Source organism: Macrosteles quadrilineatus, unplaced genomic scaffold (assembly GCF_028750875.1).
Source record: "Macrosteles quadrilineatus isolate MER2022 unplaced genomic scaffold, UCM_ALF_1.0 Scaffold_9__3_contigs__length_116548681, whole genome shotgun sequence".
Taxonomy (NCBI): Eukaryota; Metazoa; Arthropoda; class Insecta; order Hemiptera; family Cicadellidae; genus Macrosteles; species Macrosteles quadrilineatus.
In genome coordinates, this window is record NW_026542602.1 from 79713670 (window position 1) to 79737705 (window position 24036).

The 24036-nt window shown below is 29.8% G+C and overlaps 2 protein-coding genes across 3 annotated transcripts in view; one reads left to right on the forward strand and one right to left on the reverse strand.

The window, feature by feature from the left end:
• LOC129003128 (lachesin-like) overlaps positions 1-24036 on the forward strand; it is a 274561-nt gene that overhangs the window by 227104 nt on the left and 23421 nt on the right. The gene's annotated exons all lie outside the window — the stretch shown is intronic.
• On the reverse strand, positions 3539-7822 carry LOC129003129 (uncharacterized). Of its 2 annotated transcripts, none has more exons than XM_054431371.1 (5): positions 7796-7822; positions 6879-6945; positions 6250-6468; positions 4501-4671; positions 3539-3943 (listed from the first exon to the last, which is right to left on the reverse strand). In XM_054431371.1, exons 2-5 carry the CDS (start codon positions 6924-6926, stop codon positions 3668-3670), a joined length of 714 nt encoding a protein of 237 aa, XP_054287346.1. In that variant the 5' UTR covers positions 6927-6945; positions 7796-7822; the 3' UTR covers positions 3539-3667. The 2 variants fall into 2 exon arrangements, with proteins under 2 accessions (XP_054287346.1, XP_054287347.1); XM_054431372.1 differs by lacking the exon at positions 7796-7822 and adding an exon at positions 7473-7491.

Consider the following 24036-nt stretch of genomic DNA (forward strand, 5'->3'; position numbering starts at 1 on the left):
CTTAAACTAAAGCTATTTTTTTACAATTTCCGTAGTATATCTCTTTACAATTTCATCATCACAATAATTATTCTCAGACGACTCATTAACAATTTTACTATTCTTAGCAACTTGTCCATCTTTACTGTTTTTGTCTAAGTTGGTGTTTAAGCGGGATTCCCCTTTACAAACCTTGCATATTGCAGAACAGGCAACACCAATATTAAAGCACGAACAATGTGGTGCAAAAACTCCTTTCATACATACTGACGTTTGCAACTTGTATCTTAAGTTCCTCAAAATTATTTTCAATCAATACAAGTACGGTTGTCTTTGATGGTTATGACGACCAGGACAGCACTAAGACATCAGAGCAGCATTGTCGGTACAAGCATTTTTGTCCTGAACAATGGGAACGAGGTGCATGGGGTAAAAATTGAGTTTTCTCATTTACTTTACCCTAAAAACACAAAGTTTCCCAATTTTTCTCTAAAGCATTTTAAATAGCTTAAAAACAAATAATTTAGTATATTAACGTGTTTTTGTATGGTTATTAGTTACGGATAAAAATACTAAAATTGTAAATTTAAAATTCCCATGTTATTCTTATGTAGAATAGTGTAAAATGATTTTGTTTGTTTGTTTATAGATATATCTTGATTAAACTTGTCAAATTTATTTGTTTTATACTAGGCTATTAATATTTTACTATAAACACACTTTATTAGCCTCCTTGTAGCAGCAAACCTAGGTAATCGTTAAACGCAATGCTATTTTAGATTTAATTAAAGATCAAGTAAGTAAAACGGAAATTCGCTAGGTCTGCAGGTTTGCTGTGACGGGGTTTTTTTTAAATTATGTTCTCTTACTCCTTGTGATCCTTTTCCCTTACGTAGTAAAGAATTACAATTATTTTCAATAATCTCCTTTTATATAGAGCATGGAGGTAACTATTTTTATTACTTTATGAATAAATGTTTAAATATTGTAAAAAGTATTTATATTTCGAAAAACCCTGTATGGAGTGGTTTAAAACACTTAAAACTAGTCCCAATCGATTCAAAATAAGTAAAACCATCGAAAACCACACCTCACTCGACCTTAAACGTAAAAACAAAATTATTGAGGAACAAGGGCCCTTCGGAACAAAAAGGGCCCCAAAAAGGGCCTTAGGACGCCCAAAATGTTGGGGACTCATCGGATCTTCATTTCTCATATTATTAGTAACTCACAGGTGAAATTTCATGAATGTACAAATTTTGTTGTTTATAAAACCCTATTTTACCTGTACTAAACAGTGTAAGCCAAACAACCATGCAATGGAAAATGTGTATCAAAATGGAGCTTTTATCGTAGGAAAATATGATAAGCTTGTAGCACATAATTGATCCTAAATAATTAGCTACACATAATTCATATTATATATAAACCTCTATCTATATTTAAAGCTTACAACTGTACTATCCCATTAACAACACTCTAAAATTATCCTTAGAACACTTGAAATTAATCTAACCAATACTATAAAAAAACTAAAGAGCCAATTGTTGATAGTTAATCATCGTTGAATACTTTTAAACACACGTTTCAAAATGCATTAATTTAAACAGTTTTTAATCCAAACCCCCTACTATGAAGTAATATAAAAACCAAAATTCATACCATAGCACCATTTTGTTTACCTCACATATGGGTTGAAGTTGAGGGTTTTAGACAAATCTTCCTATGTTCTCAAGCGTCATTTTATTAAACATTAGTTTATTAGCTCTTCTTGGCTTTCTTTCTCAGAAATATTTCTTTTAATTTCGCTAACACCCGTATGTTTAAAATGACGCAGATTTGACTAAAAAAATCAGCATTATAGCATCTAGTCCACGTGTTAATAGGGGCGTACTATCGTTAGATAAATAACGGTTTCGCTATTACCTGCTATGCTTTGAAACTGGAATAATTTAGATACAACTTCAAAAAAATACAGGAAAGAATATTTACCAGATGGGTCTTGTATAATCATGATATGATTCAAAACAGTTTCAAAGATTTTAGTTAAAACTACCTTATTAGTCCATGTTATATAGTTAGTACAAAAATTTCCTTTTGTTCTGAAATTGGTTTTCAAAGGATGATACAAGATAAATGCTCGTTTAGAAATTCTCTTGTTGTGATTCACTTTTATTTATACAGTTTACTAGAGGTATACTCTTCAATTAAGTCTGTGCTGGAAGCTGCTTCCATTAATGGCTGTTATTGAGGCAGAGTGGTGCACTATCCTTCCATTACAGAACTTTGATCCATTACAGCTAGGATATTGATATCAGCCTTTAAACAAAGATAAACCAATACCAAGTCTTGCTGGGCATGTAACAAAGGCATCCTTGTAACTAACCTAACTCTTCAAATACAAACATTTAGCCTGTCTTACAATGAGCTTAGAAAAAATATTATGATTTTTTCACCCCTGCCAATACGGTAATATCCTAAAGGACACACATTATTATATAATATTGCTACTCATTCTACACACATCCTTCACAAATATTTGGATTAATATACGAACCTTGTGGCGTCCCCATCTTAAATAATTTATATAACTTATATATTATACTTAAAAGTTTTAATTCTTGTTACAACGAAAGGCCCCTCAAAACTATTTCTACTGATTATCTTATGAACTTTTAAATAATTGTTTTTATTCGTACCCTAGTTATATTGTTTGATTTCTATAAAACTAGTTTTCTGTAGACACGTTCAAGTATAATGTGTTACCATAAAAATTTTGTGATTGAGCTTCATCTATGACAAACACTGTTCTTACATACACTGAAAAAAAATATTTGAATATTTAAAGAATTATAAGAATTAGTTTTGGACAAGTAAAGCTATTTTAAAATCCTTATAAGATCCAAAATGCATATGAAATAAAGTTGATTTAAATTATTTCTTAAATCGAGGCTACAGAATACATAAAAACACTTATATGCGTCTCAAGTCCCAAGGTAAAAGTGGAAGGTAGTAAGGGGTAATATACCTGTTTAACACAAACCCCAATGATTCACAGTTTTCCTGATTATGGTACGTTTGTACTTATTTATGTACAGTGGGAAACATGCGCATCTTCTCAAAAACATTTCTTTGATTTTTAACCATTAGGTTTTAAAGTACATTATAATTAGATACACTGGAGTTAGTAGGTCTGCGTTTACCTATTAAACATAAAACATTATCTTGAATGCGTAAAACTGTAATAATGGAGTTTCAAATTAATGCAATTTTCAACAATAAACAAACTATAAACATACCAATATTCATTTTCATATTCAATTGTGTACTATTCTTATTGAACTTGTAGGACAACGTAAATGCAAAGTTTTATTCATCATTTATGCTTTGTTTCTTAAAAAGTAGTATAAATGTATTACTTATTATTCTTTTGTCAATAATTCCACTTTTTATACATTGTAAAATGTGTTGTAGCTATTTGGGTTTTATAGTCTACTACTGTTTCACACCTTTAGTGGTTTAGGTTTTTTTTTATTTTTACATAAATAAAACACAACTATTGGCTTTATAGTTCATAGGATACTATTTACGTATCATTGAATTAAAAAGTTCTTCCTAAGGCTATTGCACATATCTTATTGAATACTTAATCAGTTTTAGATCAAGACAGTACCAGTTAAAATGTAAATCAACTCTGATATCCAAAGAACTCGGGTGCATGTATGTAGCCGGGGTTAGCACCGAGTATGCTGGATTGGCCAATCTTATATTTTTGCTGGCATTGTTTGAGCTGCGCACTGATTTCATATAATCTGCGCAGTGCTTCTGCGTTGCTTGCTACCATACAGCTGACTATAGCACCGGCGCAGTCACCGCTAGCCACGTCCTGATCTGCTAGTAGACGGAGTTTAGGCCGGGTCGTCAAGTATAGGTTGAAAATATCGTTGTGTGCGTTGTTGTACACCTGAAAGCATGTGCAATCATAAGTCAGTTGGAGGCTTTTATTCTCTGAAATAAATTGGTTCTTTAGAAAGAAAATTTTTTAAACTTCCAATTATCAGAGACAGCTGGGGCTGATTACGAACTGTGAAAAATATTAAGCATATTCTCACATTTTAACCAGTGACCTTCTCATTATTCGGCCATTACCACGTTTACCTAGTTTTTCTTCTAACATTATAAGGATATCATTATGCTGAACAATAAAAAGTAATTTAATGCTTAAAATGTCAAAGTTTGCTGGGTTAAATTTAAACAAAACAATGTATTGCTTTTTACCTCGAACATACATATATCTTGATAGAAATCCAAATTGAATTACTCTTTAGAGAAATGGTAAAAGTTCTTACTCGGTCATTTTCAAACAAATAATGAGGTCCTAAAAAATCACAATATCTTATCGTAAATTTTTTTTTTATATGTGTCTTAAAAACTGTTGAACTTTCATATAAATGAAATGCCAATATAACTGCAAGTTATCACTTAGCAATTTACCACTGATCTGTGAGAAATTATACTCACCGTATATTTGCACTGGTCGTCCTTGTCACAAGTGGTGATTTCCTTTAGTTTATCAGTGTCTATTTTCTTGATAGAAATCGCCGCCTCTTCCACAGCCTTAGTGACTTCATTTTTGCAGTTGGCTTCCTTGACACACTTCTCTCGAGAGTTGACGAAGCCAGATTTTGCTTCCTGATGGAGGAAACATGTTTATATTTATAATTTATATCGTTACACAAGGACAATAACAAATAATAATTATTAAGAGATGTATCAATATACTTTACAAGTATGGTATATACATCATGAATACAATCTTAAAATTTGGGAAATGGTTTCCCCCGATTGCTAACTTAATCGTGTGATGTTTTATTGTTGAAACCATCTAATCAGTTATTTTTAAAGTACCATATTAATTAAATAGAATAGAAATCACAAGTAATACGTTTACGATGATATTTGGAACGTTATATTATTTTTCAAAAACTGAACAAAAATAAAAACCAATAGTAATTAATTGCCCATTTAAAATGGGTCACATGTTAAGTGACATCAAAGCTCATAAGCCTTCTATTTGTTAATTACTTTAACCAAAATACACAGTTGCAAAGTCATAAATCAACTGATTGGCTGGAATTTATATTCAGGTATTTACGCCGAAACTGAGTCAGTCATAAATTGTATACTGAAGTTTCCAATTAGTGGATTTTATTGGGCATTTTCACGCAATGGTTAAGTTGTGGAAAAGTAATCATCCAAGATCACGCAACGTTTTTACTACCCTAAAATCAACACACTGCTTGAAAATATATTTGATTCCCATAAAGACATGACCAGTGGATCACAAGTAATACTATTTAACTAGGCATAAGTATTAGCTAAGTCGATTAAGGCGTGGGAAATCTGATAAATGTTAGTTATAATTGTATGATCCATCTGTTTGCCTCCTACACAGTTTGTAAACCTTTAGATTTTAGTATACATTTTCATGTTTTTTAAAATATAGATACAAAAAATCTAGCTAAACAATGCTACTTTTCTTTTAGTACTTATAATCACTTTTTGTATAGTTGTCAATTATTTAAAGATTATATGGTTATCTGCTCTATGTAGCTTCTAATAGTCCATTAAATTCAGTTTATCAAGGTCTCTAGATTCACTCTTAGGATTAACTTTATTGGTCCAATGTGTGTTTAGGTTTGCTGACTACAGTTAAGTTTGCCCTTACGTTAAGGTTAAGGGGACAAATTATGTTGAATGCGTCATTAGAACAATGCTTAAAATAAATGTTTTATAAAAATACAAAACTATATTATGTACAGCTACAAAAAATATAGTTATGAAAACAATACATTTATTTATACTATGTATTTATTCAGAGGCATGTAGAATATATTGTTTATATTTTCAGAGGCACAATCAATATCGTTAACTAAATTTGCACTGAATTGGTAAATCTAAATACATAAATGCACTAATAATAGTTAAAGTTTACTAGCTTTAGTTTAACTAGGTTAGTCTCATAACAGTAATAGTTGTATAACTATCCCCCGCTCATAACCTTTATTTTGTATCTAGAAAACACCTCCATTAATTTTGGTACTTGGTATTAATTCAGTATAAGTGATGATTTAAAACATATTAATGACACTGTGAATTGCTATGCAAACCTTGAGATCTAATTATAAATATGTATTCGGTTATTTAATTCAAGTTAAAAACTAAAGACAAATTTTCAAAAAATTGTCCTCCCTTGTTAGCCGTCCATACCTTTATCATCTTCCTATCCTGAGTAGTGATACATTGAGGGGCTGCTCTGTACAGAGCCTCACACTCTTCTATAGCCTGAGTAAACCTACAGTTGACCTCCATCTTCACACATAGGGAGTCTACGGTGTGATCCAACTGGGGAAGCGTCTGTTGCAGAATGTCTGAATGGAAGAAGTCTGCTCTTTTGAAGTAGAACACATAGTCGTCACTTGCCGCCACCTTAGCAACCAGGAATAATATTAGAAATTTTAATTATATATGCAGTTTAATTATAAATAGGCCTGCATAGTTAAATTTGTTTATTGAATTTCAAGATTGATCCAAATTTTAATTCCCTCAATAGAATTAAACAATATTATTATTTTTAATGCAAATCGTTACCCTATTATCACAACGTTTATGGAGTTGTTTTTATTATTTCCTGATAAGAATAACAATAATTTTAATTCAATAAGAATATTTAATTTATTTGGCAATTCTTTTAACCAACTCCTTTTAAAAGTTCATAAAATATGCTCAGTTATATTTGATCTAGGATAGAAATAATTTCCATAGAATTAAGTCTTTAAACTTTTAACTAAATGCTAGTATTTTATTTATTTTTTCGAATGTCAAATATTTTCACATACCACATGAACAATGGTCGAAACAACACAAAGCGTTACGATATGTGTCATGGTTCCTTATACGTAGAATCTGAAACAATGATTGTTTTTAAATAATCGCTTCAGTGATACGATTTCAGTTATCTTAATAAGATCTATCATTTTAATATCTATGGGGAAATAATTAGAACTTCTACTGCCATTCGATAACTATAAATGTGGCATTATGTATTATGTTATCATTTGTAATACTGTACTAATAAAAAATATATATATTGAGAACAGATCAGCGCATTTATTATTTGTTTAGGCCACGATTATTTTTTTTATAAATATATTTCTTGTTATGTTCATTGTGATCGCTATTAATGGTGTGTCCTCTGTTTTAATGGGTAACCGTAATGTATATTTTAATATTCCATTCTTTCATCTGATGATTTAAGACAAGCGCGTAAGAGAGTTTGAGCAATATTCACTCTATGGAAGTCCCATACTGGTCACTTTATAATGTAGAGAATGGTCGAATTAACAATACATCTATCTGGATGCTTAGGATTGACACAAATGGACGCTAAAACTGTAAGATAATCTTTTAAAACATCTGCCAACGATATGTACCTTTAAACTATATACAAATCTCGCACTTTTTGGAAACTAAACGATTATTCAACTTAAAGTATAATCACGAGGTAGAACTCATAGTGTTTTACTATATACGATTTAAGACATTGTTGTTTCTTTTTCCTAAATTTATATTGTACAAAAAAATACAACAATAGCTAGTCCACACAAATGTAGGTCTAAAGATATTTGAGTAGAGTACACTAGATAGAACTTATAGCGTTTTACTATATACGATTTAAGACATTGCCGTTTCTTTTTCCTACAAGACATAAAGACATAAAAGAGCAATAGGATGAGGTAAAGTTTATATTACTTACGTTCCAACGATGCGAAGTGGGTCGCAGCTTTACGCCTCATTTTATAAGCAATCTTAATATATGGAGCCTCATATTCCGTCGTAGGCTTATGACAGCACTTTGTCACATTGTGACAACCGTAGTAACGCTGAAAACCACAACTTATCACGATTTTGTGCTTTAAAATATTGTATTCCTCGTTAAAAAATGGTAGGCAAACAGCTGTAGTGCAAGATGCAATCTTAAAATGCAAACCCATAAACGAATACACTAATACGTTAAGGAAACCCACAACTAATAGCACTACATAGGTTATGTAATCTAATTTTGAACCTTATTTGGTAAAGATTTACTTCTGAAAAGTGTAGCCACCACTTGAGTTGTATTAAGCTAAGCTTTCTCGTTTCAAGCCAAAAGATACATTGTATGAAACTTCTAGCATGTTGACCTCGATCTTCGAGCATGTTTCTCAAAAAGAGAAACAACATAAAATGACCCTGGCATAGAAAAAAAAACGTTTATAAACAAGATATGTTTTTCCAGCTTTTTCCTATTTAAAAATTCCACCAGACCCCCTTAACAGGTTATTTATTCTTTTAGCAAAATTTAATCAGTAAATTTACTGTTGTATTTAGTTTGGTTTTAAGAATGTTTATTTGTAAATGATAAACCTATTTCATTAATAACATAAAAGACATATGATTGAACAGCACAATTTTATATCTCTCATAAAAGTTTGACTCAAACAAATGCAATTCGTTATTTGACAAGGCTGGAAGGGACAAACGTATCAACTTTGGCATCTATAATGATATCCTTATATCTAGGTTAATTGTTATTGATAAATCCCAAAACAGCTTTACATCCGGTTTGGTGTCTCGTATATTGTGGTTTGCCGGATCTGTTTTTGGAGTATTGCATATGAAGTGTATACTGTTTTTGTTTGATTGTTTAAGATAAATTAATCAATTAATTAAATTAAATTAATTAATTAATGTGGTTTTAATATTGGTATAGGTGATTTGGAAATACTTTAAATTGGTTATAATTAAACTGAGTTTAATGAATATTTGAAAAATACCATGGTTTTATAGCTGTATTTTGTCAAGAGGGTGCTATGGATAAAATTGGTCTTGTTACAAATTTTAAACAAACTACGCATAGCTGATTTTACACCTCACTTTGGATATTTTCCACTGAGATTGAGTATAGCCTTTGGTCTTATATATCAATGTATTTATAAAAAGTAAAAGTGAATAAATAAATATTTTGATAACTCTACATGGCTTCAGTTTAAAACTTAAAAACCTGGAACAAGACTTAAATAAGATCACGATAGTCAACATTACGAAACCTAATTTCTTTAATAATATTTTGCAAACATTTAACTAAAACATATGGGTACTGAAGTCCATTTTCAGTTAAGTTTTAATACCATTAAGTAACATGGTCAATATCTTTTAAAGTCTAGTACCTGTATCTCTGCTATAAATTTTATAAGTTGCCAATGATAGATAGTTCGTTTATTAGTTATTGATAAATTGAAACATATGGTTATAATTATATTAAACAATATAATATCTAGGTAAGTATAAAAAGCTATATAGTCACGAACATATATTTTTAAAACACAACAAATAAATGATGGGTTCAAAATATAATTCTTATGATAAACTCTAGTTGGATGATTTTCTATAAATATTTGCTCAGGACAACTTTTAGTAGATCCAGTTTTTGTTCTGTGTAAGTAGCATTTATAGAACCTAATCTGCAGGAAGAGATGCTGTTTTCTGCGGAATTGGTCAATAGCAATGCAATTCTTGTAGTGGCCTCAGTTCCGCATGGCTTCCTAGATTGTTTATTCACTTTAGTGGCCGTTCTCCCGTTTATTTTCCTTTAATGTTACTTTTATTTTGATTTTCAAGAAGACAATCTCATTAATTCAACTAATGTTGTTTTTAGCTTAAATGTTTTTATGTCCCATAAATTGTTCTTTTATGAAACTCTTTACCGAAAGTGATTTCGATAAAAATGTCTCACTAGTAAAATTGAGTTCTTATCGAGTGTAAACAATAAAATAGTCCAAGTAATACTAGAATAACTGAACCGTATGTTTAGTGTAAGTATTTGACAATAGGTCTTATGCAATAAGAAAATTAACAGTAATATATTATGTCTGATACATATAGCTATTAAAGCTAAAAACTACACTTCTAAGGCTAAGTAAATATCGTTGGGAAGATTATATCTTGTTTAAGTTATGTTGAAATGGAACACAATGATTCTAAGAAAAAAATATTGAGACAAAACATCCAGACACAGGAGAGGATGACGTCGATGTCGATTTGTTCAGAACAGTGTAAACTTGTTGGAACACTTTCATGAATATTAAGTGGAACTCAGTCTTTCGTACCTAGCTACAAAACAAACAGAACTGATTGAATTCTCATTCTATTTAGAGTAAAACTGTTATTAGTCACTAAGTCTAGCTGAAATTCACTATCTACGCCGTCAGGGAACATTGGGTTCGATTAATGAGTTAGAATATGGCAATGGAGACTAAGTCCTAAATGATTAACATATGACTGAGGGTTGAATTATCTAGAACAATTTACTTTGTTGTAACCTCCTATTGAGCTTGATAACCAATCGTAAATTTATGAGGGCATAAGTTAAGTATTTTATATCAAGAATGAATAACAAAATAAATACAATTGAAGCCTGTGCTAAATCATGCTATGAAAGCTATGGAAAATCATAGAGTAAACTAATAAATTAATCAGTGTACATGAATATAATAATGTATTCCTTTTCATGCATACTTCATCAAACTAACACCCTTCTCACCAACTTTTTAGGTCCTTGAGCTTACAGTATATATTTTCCGAAAACAATTATGTTTTAATTCCCTTCAATTTATTAGCTACAAAAATTTTTTAAAGTCAACCAGGTGATTCCAAACCACAGTAGTTTATAAACCGTATCATTGGCCAAAACCAAAAGAAACTATTATTATTCAATATCCTGCAATCATGCGAGAAACAGCGTGGCAATGAGGTCAACAATCGTAACAGCCACATAACTTTGCACGCTAGCTTCATTGCACGCGACATGGTGATCAGTAGTTAACACCAGTTACACTCTAGAAACAGCTGTTCAGGTTGTGTATTACGTGACGTCACCAACTAGTTACAAAATGATACTCAACCTTCCATTGACGTTTTGTTTAGCACAACTGTCTATAGCCCAACGGCTACAGTGCTTGCCTTCAAATTTGAAATTGCTGGACCAATAACAAGCGACATAAATGCCATTTATTATTACAATAAAAGAGGTAATCTAACAAATAGCTTATTTCCTATATAGGCAATTCGATAAAAGGTTAACTTATCTAATGAAAATGCCATGGCTTGGTTTGTTCTCTAAAAAAGTAAGAAAGTTAATGCAACTTGGAAAAATATGTAAAAAATAACAATACCCTAAGTTTATTTAGTCTTTGCTAACTAATTTTCCTTTGCAAATAATATAAATTAAGTCAATAATAATATATTGCTTTGCCAATGATTGGAATCATAAAACACTTGTTTGAATAAAATTATTATCAATTTGCATTTGATAGTTGATTTTATCACACTAGTATGTAAAACAAATTACCCATATTAGTCTACAATATCAATAAAATCATGTTCATACAACAATTCACTTTCTATCTACTTCTTTCAATAAGCTATTATTATTATTATTATGCTTCTTGTTATTATTCTTTCTAATTATTCTACTAATTACTCTAATCAATTATTATAACAATCTAAAATATATGTATTCAAAAAGGAACTGCGATAACCCCAAAACAAATCCGCCAGTCAATTGTTCGGTTTGATTTTAAAACAAGATATATCAACTAAATAAGATATTTTTCAACTTAGCTGCTAAACAAACATGACTGCAATGCGACACTATATCGTAATATTACTCTGGGACTTGTCCAACACACAAGACTCCAACCCTATCTGTGAAATCTACTAATAATTTATACATTTACTTATTCATACATTGCTTCGATATTGATAGATAGTTTTTCTCTCAAGAAATATGAATATGCTAGTTAAGTTTATCTTGAGAATAGCAGTTGTTACACAACGTCGATTTTCTCTATCTAAATAACTCTAATAAACCTTAATTTGGTTTTATAAAATGGGACAAATAAGTTTAAAATTACTGAACTTAAATACTATTTGAAGTGTCCACATAACTATAGGTGTTTTTTACCAAACATTGTTATGTAATGATTTACTCAATTGTATCCAAACAAATGCACAAAAAAACTATTTGATCTAATCTGCCAGATACAAGAAGAGAAGAGATCTAGAGAATATGTGTTCCGTGAAATTGAACAGCTATGTTACAAAATGCAAGATATCCTTAAATATTTACGATAAATGCCACAATATATTGTTTGGATTTTATTTTTATACTCACAAAACAAAGATTTTTTCCATTAAAAGTACGTTTTCTTACTTTTAAGATATTAACAGCTTAATATGGATAGTAAAAAATTCTAAGCTTTAAGATTTAAAAGTGCTTAACTTCGTAATACTATATGTTGAGTTATGTTGATTTGTAGTTAAGTTTTGCGTTTTGTAGCAGTAATAATTAAGAAGAAACTCTTTGAGATCGGGCCTTGTGCAAACCTTGAAGTTTGTGATAACAGCTGAACATATTAGGGCTAAACTTACCAGGATTATTTCGAATTAGAGTAAGCATGTTATTTAACAACAACATCAACAGAAAGCTCAAATTCAAAACTAACATATTTTTTTACATTAGCCTTGGGAGTTATTATGATGGTTACGAGATAACAACGTAAATGTAAACAAAAAAATCATTTAAGACCCTTCTTAGCAAACTTATATATCACCGAAATACAGTGGAAAGGAAAATATTCGGATTGAAACAATTAATCAATGAATTCAGAGATTATTATAGTGCACTAGCAAAACTCCACAGATTTAAAAGGTAGCATATTTTACTGATTTTCTTTATTTACAAGAACAAATAATTTAAATTAGCTATTTTAATTATTAGCAAACTGTCAAGCTAATAGTTATAAAAGGCTTCAAATAGGCTACTGTATTAGAAAAACTTTGTTTTACTATTGAATAAAAATAGTGGCTGGGTTTGAAGAATCCTGGTAATGTGCGCTCATGAACAAATCCAAAAATGCTATACGTAATGTTACAACAAATGAATTTATTGTGGTCTGTAATAACAAGCCAAGCATATTCAATGTACCTGCATCGTGCTCTACTGCCAATAACAATAATATGACTACTGCTAGTAATATCAGAAGGCCTTAGAAACATCTCTTTACTTAAAAAAAATCGTGTGATACTTCAGAATAATCTTTATACCTTAACAGGCTTTTGTAACTGTAGCATAAGTACTACAGCTTACATAATATACAAATTCTCTTACTTTAACAATCACATTGAAGATTTCCTTATTTGAATTTTAGTGCAATTGGAAAAATACATTGGACCCACTTTGTACAACGAGCTGTTATCTATGGTTTATATGTTACTTCTTCTTATAAATTGAATGGAGTAAAATGTTCATGAAGGGAATCCCCAATAAATCTTGCCCATGCGATTCCAGTACATCTCAGCAAAGGCTGTATAGATCACTACTAGGTATCAGGTACAATATAGATCAGACTACAGCCTTATAAAACCAATAAAATTTGGACTTATGCAAGTTTATATAGTATTCCTTTGAATTACATTATCTAGCGTTGTCAAAATTAAGAACAAGAACTATATAGGGCTTTCTATTTTAGCCACATTTTATAGGGAGATTTACAAGCATAAATGAAAACAGTAAAGGAACGTTAGGGACTCGTATCATGAAACTTTAAATTGTTATGTTATATCCTAATTTTATTACACATTTTGATTTAAACAAAGATTATTGGTGTCCTTCTTTGTTCCCTCCGCTCATTTCGCAGACCTGAGACCACACATCTAGTATTATAACTTCCACCAATAATACAAACAGGATATATACAACTGTAATAGTTTTAAGACGTAGGAATGTAAATAAAATATCCTTATGATCTTGAAGTGGGTGTAGTAGGATTTAAAGGGTACTCACTACTCTGCAAACTCAAGGCTTTATGTGACCTGCAGACTACGTGATGTGTTTCTCAAACCTTCCTTTCTACCAACATAAAGTCATTCTTTAGAGCCTTGGATAATAAACTTTTCCATTTGGTTTTATTATGAAAATGTAAATGAGTACTTTGGTGTTATTCGACGATTTAATAATGTAAGTTTCAAACTGATACTATAACGGGGTTTTCAGCTAGAGTATTAAATAATGTTATTGTGTTAAGTATAATCAATAGTATATGTGTAATAGATTACTGATGAACTCCTATTTCAGATAAAGAAAATGATTAATCACTGAAACTAATGAGAGGGAAAAATCAACATATATTTTAGTTTCGACACTTACTTATCTTTACTCAGCTGTTAGACTGTACAATATTTCTTCAGTCATAAAAAATATTAAAAATGACATATTCATCTTAAGTGAAATCCTACCGAAACTGAAGTTCGAGGAGTAATTGTAAATGTTAAACAAAAAGTGAAACGATTTCAGGTTGCCCACTCATAGTTGAACCAACTAGTTATCCAACCATAACTAAGTTGACAAATCTTTTGAAAGGTACCTATAGGGTTTCCAACTGCTAAAATTGCCAACTGTTCCTGTTACAGAAAACAATTACCCTTGCGGAACACTTAACTTTCTGTTCACAATTTAAAGTCATACTTTAAAGCGTAGTTTCATTGGGACTGCTCTTGAGTAGGTTAGGTTAGTCTATTTATTGTTAAAAAATACTGTCTAATAAAACAACAGGTCCAAAATAAGTATCAAAACTTGAACGCAATAAAAAAATCATGAAATAACTCAAGAAATAAAATTAATATAGGATATAAATTAAAAAAAGCATAATATTTGTCCCTCCAAAATATATTAAGCTTAACCTTTCGCAAAAATTTACTAAACATATTTTAAAAGCTATGTTAGTCTAAAGCTTGAGTTTCATAATAGGAAAGTAATATAAAATCAAATGGTAAAAACGTTTTCGTAGGACACCACGTATACTATCATAAGTAAATAATAATAAAATATGACTATATTATAATGAACGTAAAATATATTGAAGTTTGAATGAATCCAAAGTATAATTTTTAAATACTTATGTGCTAACATTACTAACTTCTCGCTTTATTTTTGCAGGTATGTACTTGTATTTTTGTAAATCCTACACATAGTTGGTAACCAAATTATTTTTCAAATTATTTTCATGTAAGAGAACTTGATTCTAATGGTATAACAGTCTTAAACATGTCATTGATATAAGTATTGTAAAATCAACTATTGACCATACAAACCAAAAGTACAACTCGGAATAAAAAAAATTAAAACTTTATATTATATAACACAAAAGTGTTGGTTTGCGGATCATAGCTTGTATCTGAATTGTAGGCTATTAGCTAAAATTATGTTATCCCTCTAAAGCTACATTTGTGTAGTATATTATTATAATCTTTATGCTATGTTTTTGTATATTTTGTTATAACACCTGTTGTTTTTGTTAAACTCATTATTTATTACGAATTTTCTTAATATTATTCTCAAAACAACGCTTTGATGATAGCCAAGCTATGCTATAAATGCCAAATGTATGCATAAGTGGAAATCAAAATACTATGTGAAATAGTTCTTTGTTTAGCATTACATATGTTTCATTTATATACGTACACATTTAAACCAATGTACAATTATAAAACAACTAACTACAACATCAAAACCTAAACCTACGCCAACAATTTTATAAATAGAATAATTTCAAATGATTTTAAAGTTACATCATTTAAACTTTTTTGCACCGATTCAAGTTTTATTACAACAAGTAGAGTTTCAGTACAACATTTAGTTAACAAAATTATCCATTTCCATAATTGCAGTTTCATAACACACTCCAGTTTGCGTTGACACTTGACATGACGCAATGTTAATGTTTGTGACGTTGCGGCGGAATGTGACGTCATTGTTATTATGGTGATGACGCAATGCTTTGATTGTTGTTAAAGGTATTTGATATAATGACCACTGGTGCGATTATGAATTAGCAGAATTGTCACGTTTCCACAAGAGTTTAGTAAAAGCAATAGTTTAGTTTAGTTGAAGCAATTAGTAAAAGAGGTTATGCGTTTTACTATTAAACAATGATTCACTTTAGAACGATAAAAGCAGTTGTACGACTGCAGTTATTTAACACAGAAATAAGTAAATAACCTATTTTATTGGGTAGAAAACCTAAATGGTTTTGTGTTTTAAACCAAAATTGGTCGGGCTGATTTTTATTTACATGTTGAAGAATAAGTTACTTTTATGTTTTCCAATAAATAAACAAATAGTTCAACCATTTTATGGTTATAAACAATTACATTCGATAAAGATCCTACAATAATTTGGATCTTGAGATACTTATAACTCCTGTTATTATTCCTATTACATTGTGCTGAATTAATTGATTGATTGATAAATAAATTGTGTTAATAGTTTATTAATAATAAAACATCTAACATGCTTAAAACTGTAGTAGTTAAAATACTTAAATATTTTCTTTTATGTCGTTACGAAACTCAGCATAGCACACTTCTTTTTAGAAATACACAATGGAAGAGAAATAATACGCGTACAATAATAGCTAATTCAATGCATCCAAGGAAAATGTTTGTTTGTTTAAAAAAATATTTAATGACTGATAGAGTTTTCAAATATTTTCAAAATTGTATGATTATTTTTCAGAATCCGTTTATGTCATATAATTAGCAAACTTTGTATTTTACGGATTATGAACTTTCCTCAAAGCCAAGTAAAATCATAAGGTTTAATTGTTTTTAAAATGTGGCAAGTGGTTATTTTTACAGTTCGCAAATACTTATTGATATTGTACCTTATATACAATGTGTATATAAGGCATTTAGACTGTAATGTATAAGGAAAATGAAATCAAATCTTGAATCGTTCCTGATAAATAATGTTATTTTAAGTCCAGCTAAATGTTTTACTTCCACTAATAAGGTTCCATCTTGAGTAAAGAGTTTTCTAAGGGGTTCCAGAAAATTTTGTATGTATGAATGTGCACAAAGCACATCTGTAAAAATATATATAAAAGCGATAAGACTGTTTAGTAACTTAATTTACCAAATCAGACGACAGGAAGTATCTCAACGTCTATAAAACCTATATTTTTTATTAATGTTTTATATTTCGAATCTTATATTTATTGTATTTAAACTATTTTGTTAAATTTCCTTCTGTAATAAAAGTAATATGTAGTGTAATAATTTATAGGTCCTATATACAGTTTCCAAAAATCTAAAGGCATTTAGCCAAAGTATTATTTATTATATCAGATCCGTACTCGCAAAACACATATTATTAAGAATAATCTGTAAATTTGTTTGACCATTACAACAATTGAATCACTCTATAAACGATGAGATGCGTAAGTTTAATTCATCACAGAGAGGTGTGATGGAATGTAAGATGAAATGCATGGTAATGACAGACGGATGTCTTTCTCTACTCAGCAACATAACAATCATATCTCTGTCTCCTACTCTGTTTATTAGTGATCGATAGATTATATTCAATTGAGTATACAGTAATAGTTGTACCGAAAAATAGCTTAGGTTTTTTGTAACGACCGCAACATTATTTTATTTTTTGTTCCATATGGTAGTATGTATCTAAGAAATAATTTCAGGGAAAAAATGTTATTAAATTGAACCTGGATAGGCGAGCAGGCCATTCAGCCATATATTTCAAAATAAGCTAAAAATCTCTTCCAAATATTAAAAGGTTATCGTCAATGCTTGAGTAAATATTAAAAGTAACGTAAATAAACGTGGCGGTTTTAGGCGTTCTTTCATTTCCCAACTTTACATTGAAAGTCTCTTCAGGATTCTATGGCAATTTTTTTTACTTTACATCAAGCAAGGCCTAGAGTCACGACAACATCAATTTCACACCTAGATCAATACGTTTTATGTTTATCGTAGTGATTTGAACCCAAGAATTTTGTGACCTCCCGGGCCCTACTACTAGTTGCCTCACTTGTACATTAGGTTTTAACCATTTTGACCTCTTGTTATATGAAAATATACATGCAATAAAATATTTCACCAAAGATTTCAAAAGTTGAATTTAGATGGTTTATCTAGGATAATGGTAGAAATTATCACTTGTAGTCCCAGAAAATGTATGTGCTCTGGCATTTAACTGTAAAATGGTAAATATTGGCTAACAAAACTACGTGGTATATGGTAAATTTATCAATGGGATCAGACTATGATTTTCACGCATGAACAATTCGATATTTCCCAATCGATGTAGTTACATAATTAGCCTACTTCTATAATTGCAGTCTGATACAGCTGATGACGTAGTTTAGCTAACATGCAATCAAGCATCTGATAACTTGTTTTGTCAGTAATTATTTAAACGTTGACAGGATGTTCCGCTAGGATAGACGACGACCAGATATTCTAACGTGATTTCCACTAGTTTTACGGTAATAATCATGACTGCCAATGCTATAGACAGTATAGTTGGATTATAGTTCACAACTTTGACCCTTTTTTAAGTACCTTCAAACATTTTACCATTTTATGAAAACGTAACTTATAACAACTACAAAATCATGCTATACGGTTTGGACTTTTTGTTGTTGCTTGTAAATAAATAAAAAATAATTAATATACATTTTAATTGTTTTGCGGTTATTATTGCTAATTATGCAGTACTTAATATAAAGGATAAGCCATGTTAACGAAAATTCAATACAATAATTAGTGGAATATCGATCACTTTCAAGAATGTAAGTAGGTGCCTCATAGCTACTTCATGCAGCAAACAGCGTGACAAATAGGTCAACAATGATAACTACTAGCGTTGACGCACGCAAGTACAACACGCAAAGTAGCAATCTGCTTAAATGTCGCAGGCTATTGGGACTGTTGGAAAACAAGCTGAGCATTATTTATTGGGCATCAAGCAATATCTGAACAATATCCTGAAACAGTAAAGAAGAATGTATTTATTTTTAAAGAATGATAATACGCGACAAGAAAAACAGTGCTCAGTAGTATTTATTTACCCAACATAACATATGGCTTCCCCGGAAATCCTTTTAGGCTCAAGAGTATTGTTTTACTTCTTTATCCGGGCTTCTTCTACAACAACAGCCATGTTTAAGCTAACATTTTTGATAAATTGAATTTAAAGAAATATTATACAACCATCATGTATTAAAATAGACTTATGATGTCTAATGACCATATTGGTGCTACATCTTTAGTTCATTTATCACGTAGTTTTTTATTGACTTTGCTATACATGAATGTCTTTCACAATTTAATGGGAAATAATGTCATTCTCTCCCATAAGTCTATTGTACATTGCGTAAGTGCGTGTTATTTTTGCGTGTATTGTAGTCAGTCATTACGTGTTCTTTTTGCCACGTGTTTTAAAAAGCTTATTAAAAAAATTCAATATTTTACGTTAATTTGTTGATGTGTTCTAGATAGATTTTTTTTTAAACTTCATTGATTGGATTTAAAAAAGAAAAATTCCCTAAAATGTCATATTCACTCTGCATTCAAATCAAATTACGTCTTAATGAGTACTTTATTTTGCCGCTTTAGGGAATTGTATTTTTTTTTTGTTCATGACTTTGTAGGCAATATAAATATTTTACAAATATCCATAACAACTACATAGGAATTTAAATTGACAGTTTTGTTTCTATTTTTATCGCACAACAACGCTTCAACGTCCTAAACCTTTGGATTTTTAAAACACTTAAAAGAGTTTAAAAATAAATTATATAATTTTATGTTTTGTGGATCAAAAGTAGAAAATACAATTTTCCCCTTTAATTTCCTTTAAAACACCCAGTTCCCAAAATCATACTAGTTAGTGATTTCGAAGAATCGTAATTTTCGTGTTTGTATCAATGTAATTAAAATCGGATGATTAATACCTGTGTCATTGTGTAAACCAATACACACATCCTATATATTAATTGGCAAGCATGTTTCTTAAAAACTTTTTTTCTCAGCTCGTGTGCATCGCTGGGAAAATCTACGTATTCTGTTAGAAAGATATTTTACTGTAGATGTGCAGAATACTTGTATAAATTAATATTAGCTCACAAATAAAAAAAAAATTAATTTTAAATGTTAAAAAAGTTAACATGGGTTTGTTAACGAAATAACAACGAAATACAAGCATAAAATCAAAACAAATGGAAAAAAATCCAATCACATATTTTATTTACAGCACGCAGTGAAAATAGAGACTTCTCTACATAACATAACTTATTCTTTGTTGAGTTTTTCGACCACTGGAAGACCTCTAGTATAAATAAATGTGTGTGTGTGTTTGTAAAGATATACATACATAACTTTGAAATGGATATTATTTTATACTCTTGAGAAATCAAAACAAAACACAGTCGGTCTCGGGTGAAGGCTTTATCATGAGATATATACGGCAAAAGCTTATTCCCAGAAATTGTTATGATGTTCCGTATCATTTTCAATGGGATCAATGTTTACGATACTGTTATGCTAATTGTATATGTTAAGTTATGTTTTTAACGTCATATGCTGCAAAATACATTAATTTTTATGTATAAAATATTAGTTTACCTTACAAGTGTATTGATATGTGTTGCAGGGACAATTTGCTTTTTCATCCTTTAAAAGTTGTGTTACACAATTCGATTTTCACCAGATTAACCAGAACAGACTAAGAAACCTATTATTTTTTCAAATTGACAACACATAATTAATGATCGTTACGTTTCAGTAACTTATTGGCCTAGATTAATATTAATTATTTTCAGAGCAATCTTAAAATAATTTACATTAAGATAGCGAACTAAAAAGTTACCGCTTAGAGAAGACCCCCCCCCCCCTTTGGCTACAAGTTACTCTTTACTTTATTTATTGAAATAATCATAAGACCTTACTTCCTCAGAAAAACAATATCAGGTATATGATTCAGTCTATAAATAATTTTTGTTGGCCAAAAAGTAAATTTAGGAAACAAAACGTAATATTTTTATCCTAAATGGGCTAAAATCAAACATATTAAAATTACACATCCTAAGTTGGTCAAACAAGAGATTCATGGCTAATTTAACCAAAGTAAACTATCCAATGTATTAAGCTGAAACTAAAGAATGAATCAGGTCAAAGCTATATACTAGAGTCTGACATTTTCAGACCAATGGAACATTATTACTTGTGAAGTAGGTAAAGGATGAATGCAAAACATGGGGAATATGAACAATTTGAATACTGTATGGGCAATTTACAAATCGGAATCAAACAATGAATTTATTATTTATTTTTTACTACACCAGAGTTGGACTTCAGGCTGAAAGGGTTTAAACTGGGTTTTCTATCTTCTTAGAACAAAGGGGAAGTATTTCAAAACAATATATTGTTAGTCTAAGTAATTTTATATTTCTATAAATAAATTACTAAATTCTATCTTACTACATTCAATTACCTGCTACTATATTGTGCAAACTTCGATATAATTCATGAAGTAGAACTACTGTACCTTGCATTTTTTCCACATGTCTTGGTTGCTTAAGATATCGTATGTTTATGCTACAATTCTGAGCTGAATAATCGCCTGATTCCTCTTAGGTAATGTCCCAAAACGATGGTTGTGACAACTTAGTCAAAGTGGAATTCCACCCCTATATAGTCCCAACATATAGGGCTTAGAAACGTACTTCAAACTATGACAAAACAGGATGTGTATATTTTAAATGTATTTTGGCCCCCGAAGAGAAGTATTAAAACAAAAATTGAATCTATTGTTATTTAAAAGTGTTTCACTGATAATGTATTTACACATTTAAAAAACTTTAGCCTAATACTTAAGTTGTAAAATACGTGTTAAAAAGGCCGTTGTTTTTATTGATACTTAATATAAATAAGTATAAATCACAACTACTAATCCATTTAACAAACGTCAGAAGTGCCTATGCAGTATACATAGCATCCATGCAAAAGTCAATAGCTTGCACAATGGAATTAATTAATGATGTTGATAATTCTAAGATGCGGGTTGTGGTATCAATGTTAAAGCGTTTAATTCCTAATGGTTTAACTGCGTAAAACAAGTAATATTTGACACAATATAGATTGCAAGTTAAAAGTATTTAACAAAAATAATAACGCAATAAATATATAAATTTTAATTTTACGATTTTAAAGGATTGTCAAAAATCTATTTGTACGAAAGCACATATATTTTTTGTATTACGTAAAATTGAAACAAACGAATGAAATTTAAGTGGATATATGCAAAATGCTTATAGTGTTCTTTATCTGTTCGTAGTGTAGTTTTGTAAAAAAAATATGTAAAAGAATTATAATTGTTGCCTTTCCAAATGAGTTGCAGAGGTTTACACTGCTCATTACTTTCAACAAGTATTTACATAACCTTGTTAGGTTTTTATGTAAGCTTTTAACATTCACGTTATGGTGATACCCAAATCGATTGGATGGTTTTTGAGTACATAAGCATCACTTATAATTTGGAATATTATTTGTTGTAATACATAAAAAGGTCCACAAAAATATAAATTATATGTACAAGCTTTGATGATTTTACTTGTACGTCAATCATTTAAGGAAATCCCCAATAAAGCTGATACAATTTTAAGAGAGAAGATTGTGAATTTTTAAGCAATCAAACAAGTACGACGACCAAATTCCTCTAACAATCGGCCATGAGTTGAATCCCAATCAGAACTGATTTATCATTCAAAGTTTAAAATGAACAACTACGCCATTTTTAGTGTTTTTAGATATTAATAAACATATGAGCCTATAACGTTAAAGAATTTTAGTCATCTCTTAATGTCTAATAACAGATATATAATTTTATTAATTTCATTATTTGAATATTCTACATTTTCTACACACAAATGTTATTTGTCTCGTTCGGCGAATAATGATCTGTAATTTATATTTAGAAACCTTTTACTCATATGCAAATAAATAATGCAAACATTATTTCTTAAATTTTCTAAGTTATTAACAAGTAAAGCATTTTTAATGATACAAGAAGTTTTCAATACGTTTATAAATATATAAATATTAAATTTATATTTTAAAAATAGCATTCCTTACGACAAAAACATAAAATACATATATTTAAATTAATAATGTTAATAACATTTAGGGCTGGAATTTGTTTTGCACTGTCAATTAGTTCGTATTGTTCTTAGTAGTATTGAAAAGTAGTAGTAGTATTAAAACTCCCTCATAAGAGCAAAAAAAAATTAAAATAAAATACTGAAAAATATAATTCAATAAAACACATTAAAATAAAACTGTCTAGTTATTGAGCTTCCTTGTATAGCTACAAAATTTATATAAAGGATAAGGTATGAAAATATAATATTATAAGAACCATCTGTAGTTTTCTTTGTAAAACCTATGACACTGTAAATAGAGTAGCTTTTATTCACGAAGACGACATTTGAATAGAAAAAGATTCTGACGTCATTGTGGAATGGCGTCGCATGTGAAGAAGACGTCTCTCCTTTACAATCGTAACTTTGAATACAAATCCCAGCCTGGAGCTTCCTATTTATTTATCTGGTTGTATAAACATACGTCTTCTTGTATTAATAATTACCACGTCTTGTATTTGATTATTAAAATGAATTATTAAAAAGTAGTTGTGCCAAGCTATGTAATTTCCTATTTGGAGATAAATTGGTCGATACTATAGGATTAACAATGATAATTTTCGATTTATGTCATGTGATTCCATTTAATGAACTATGTTTATTAATCATAGTAACTCATTAAAATAAATGAGTTGGTAAATCAAATACTTTGTTTCAGGTGTTGACAAAAATATTTAAAATTGTTTCTTATAGTATCATCTTTTGATTTCTAAAAAAAAATTGCTTAGTGTTTGGATTTAAAGTATTGATTTATAATAATTTCGAAAAAACATATTTGGAACAAATTCATTTGGCTAGAGAGCAAAACGCCTATTCTGTGTCTCTCTCTCCCTAATTGAGTTTTAGTTTTACAGCGAGAGCTAACGTAAACACACCAGCGGCGCCGATTAAAATTTCA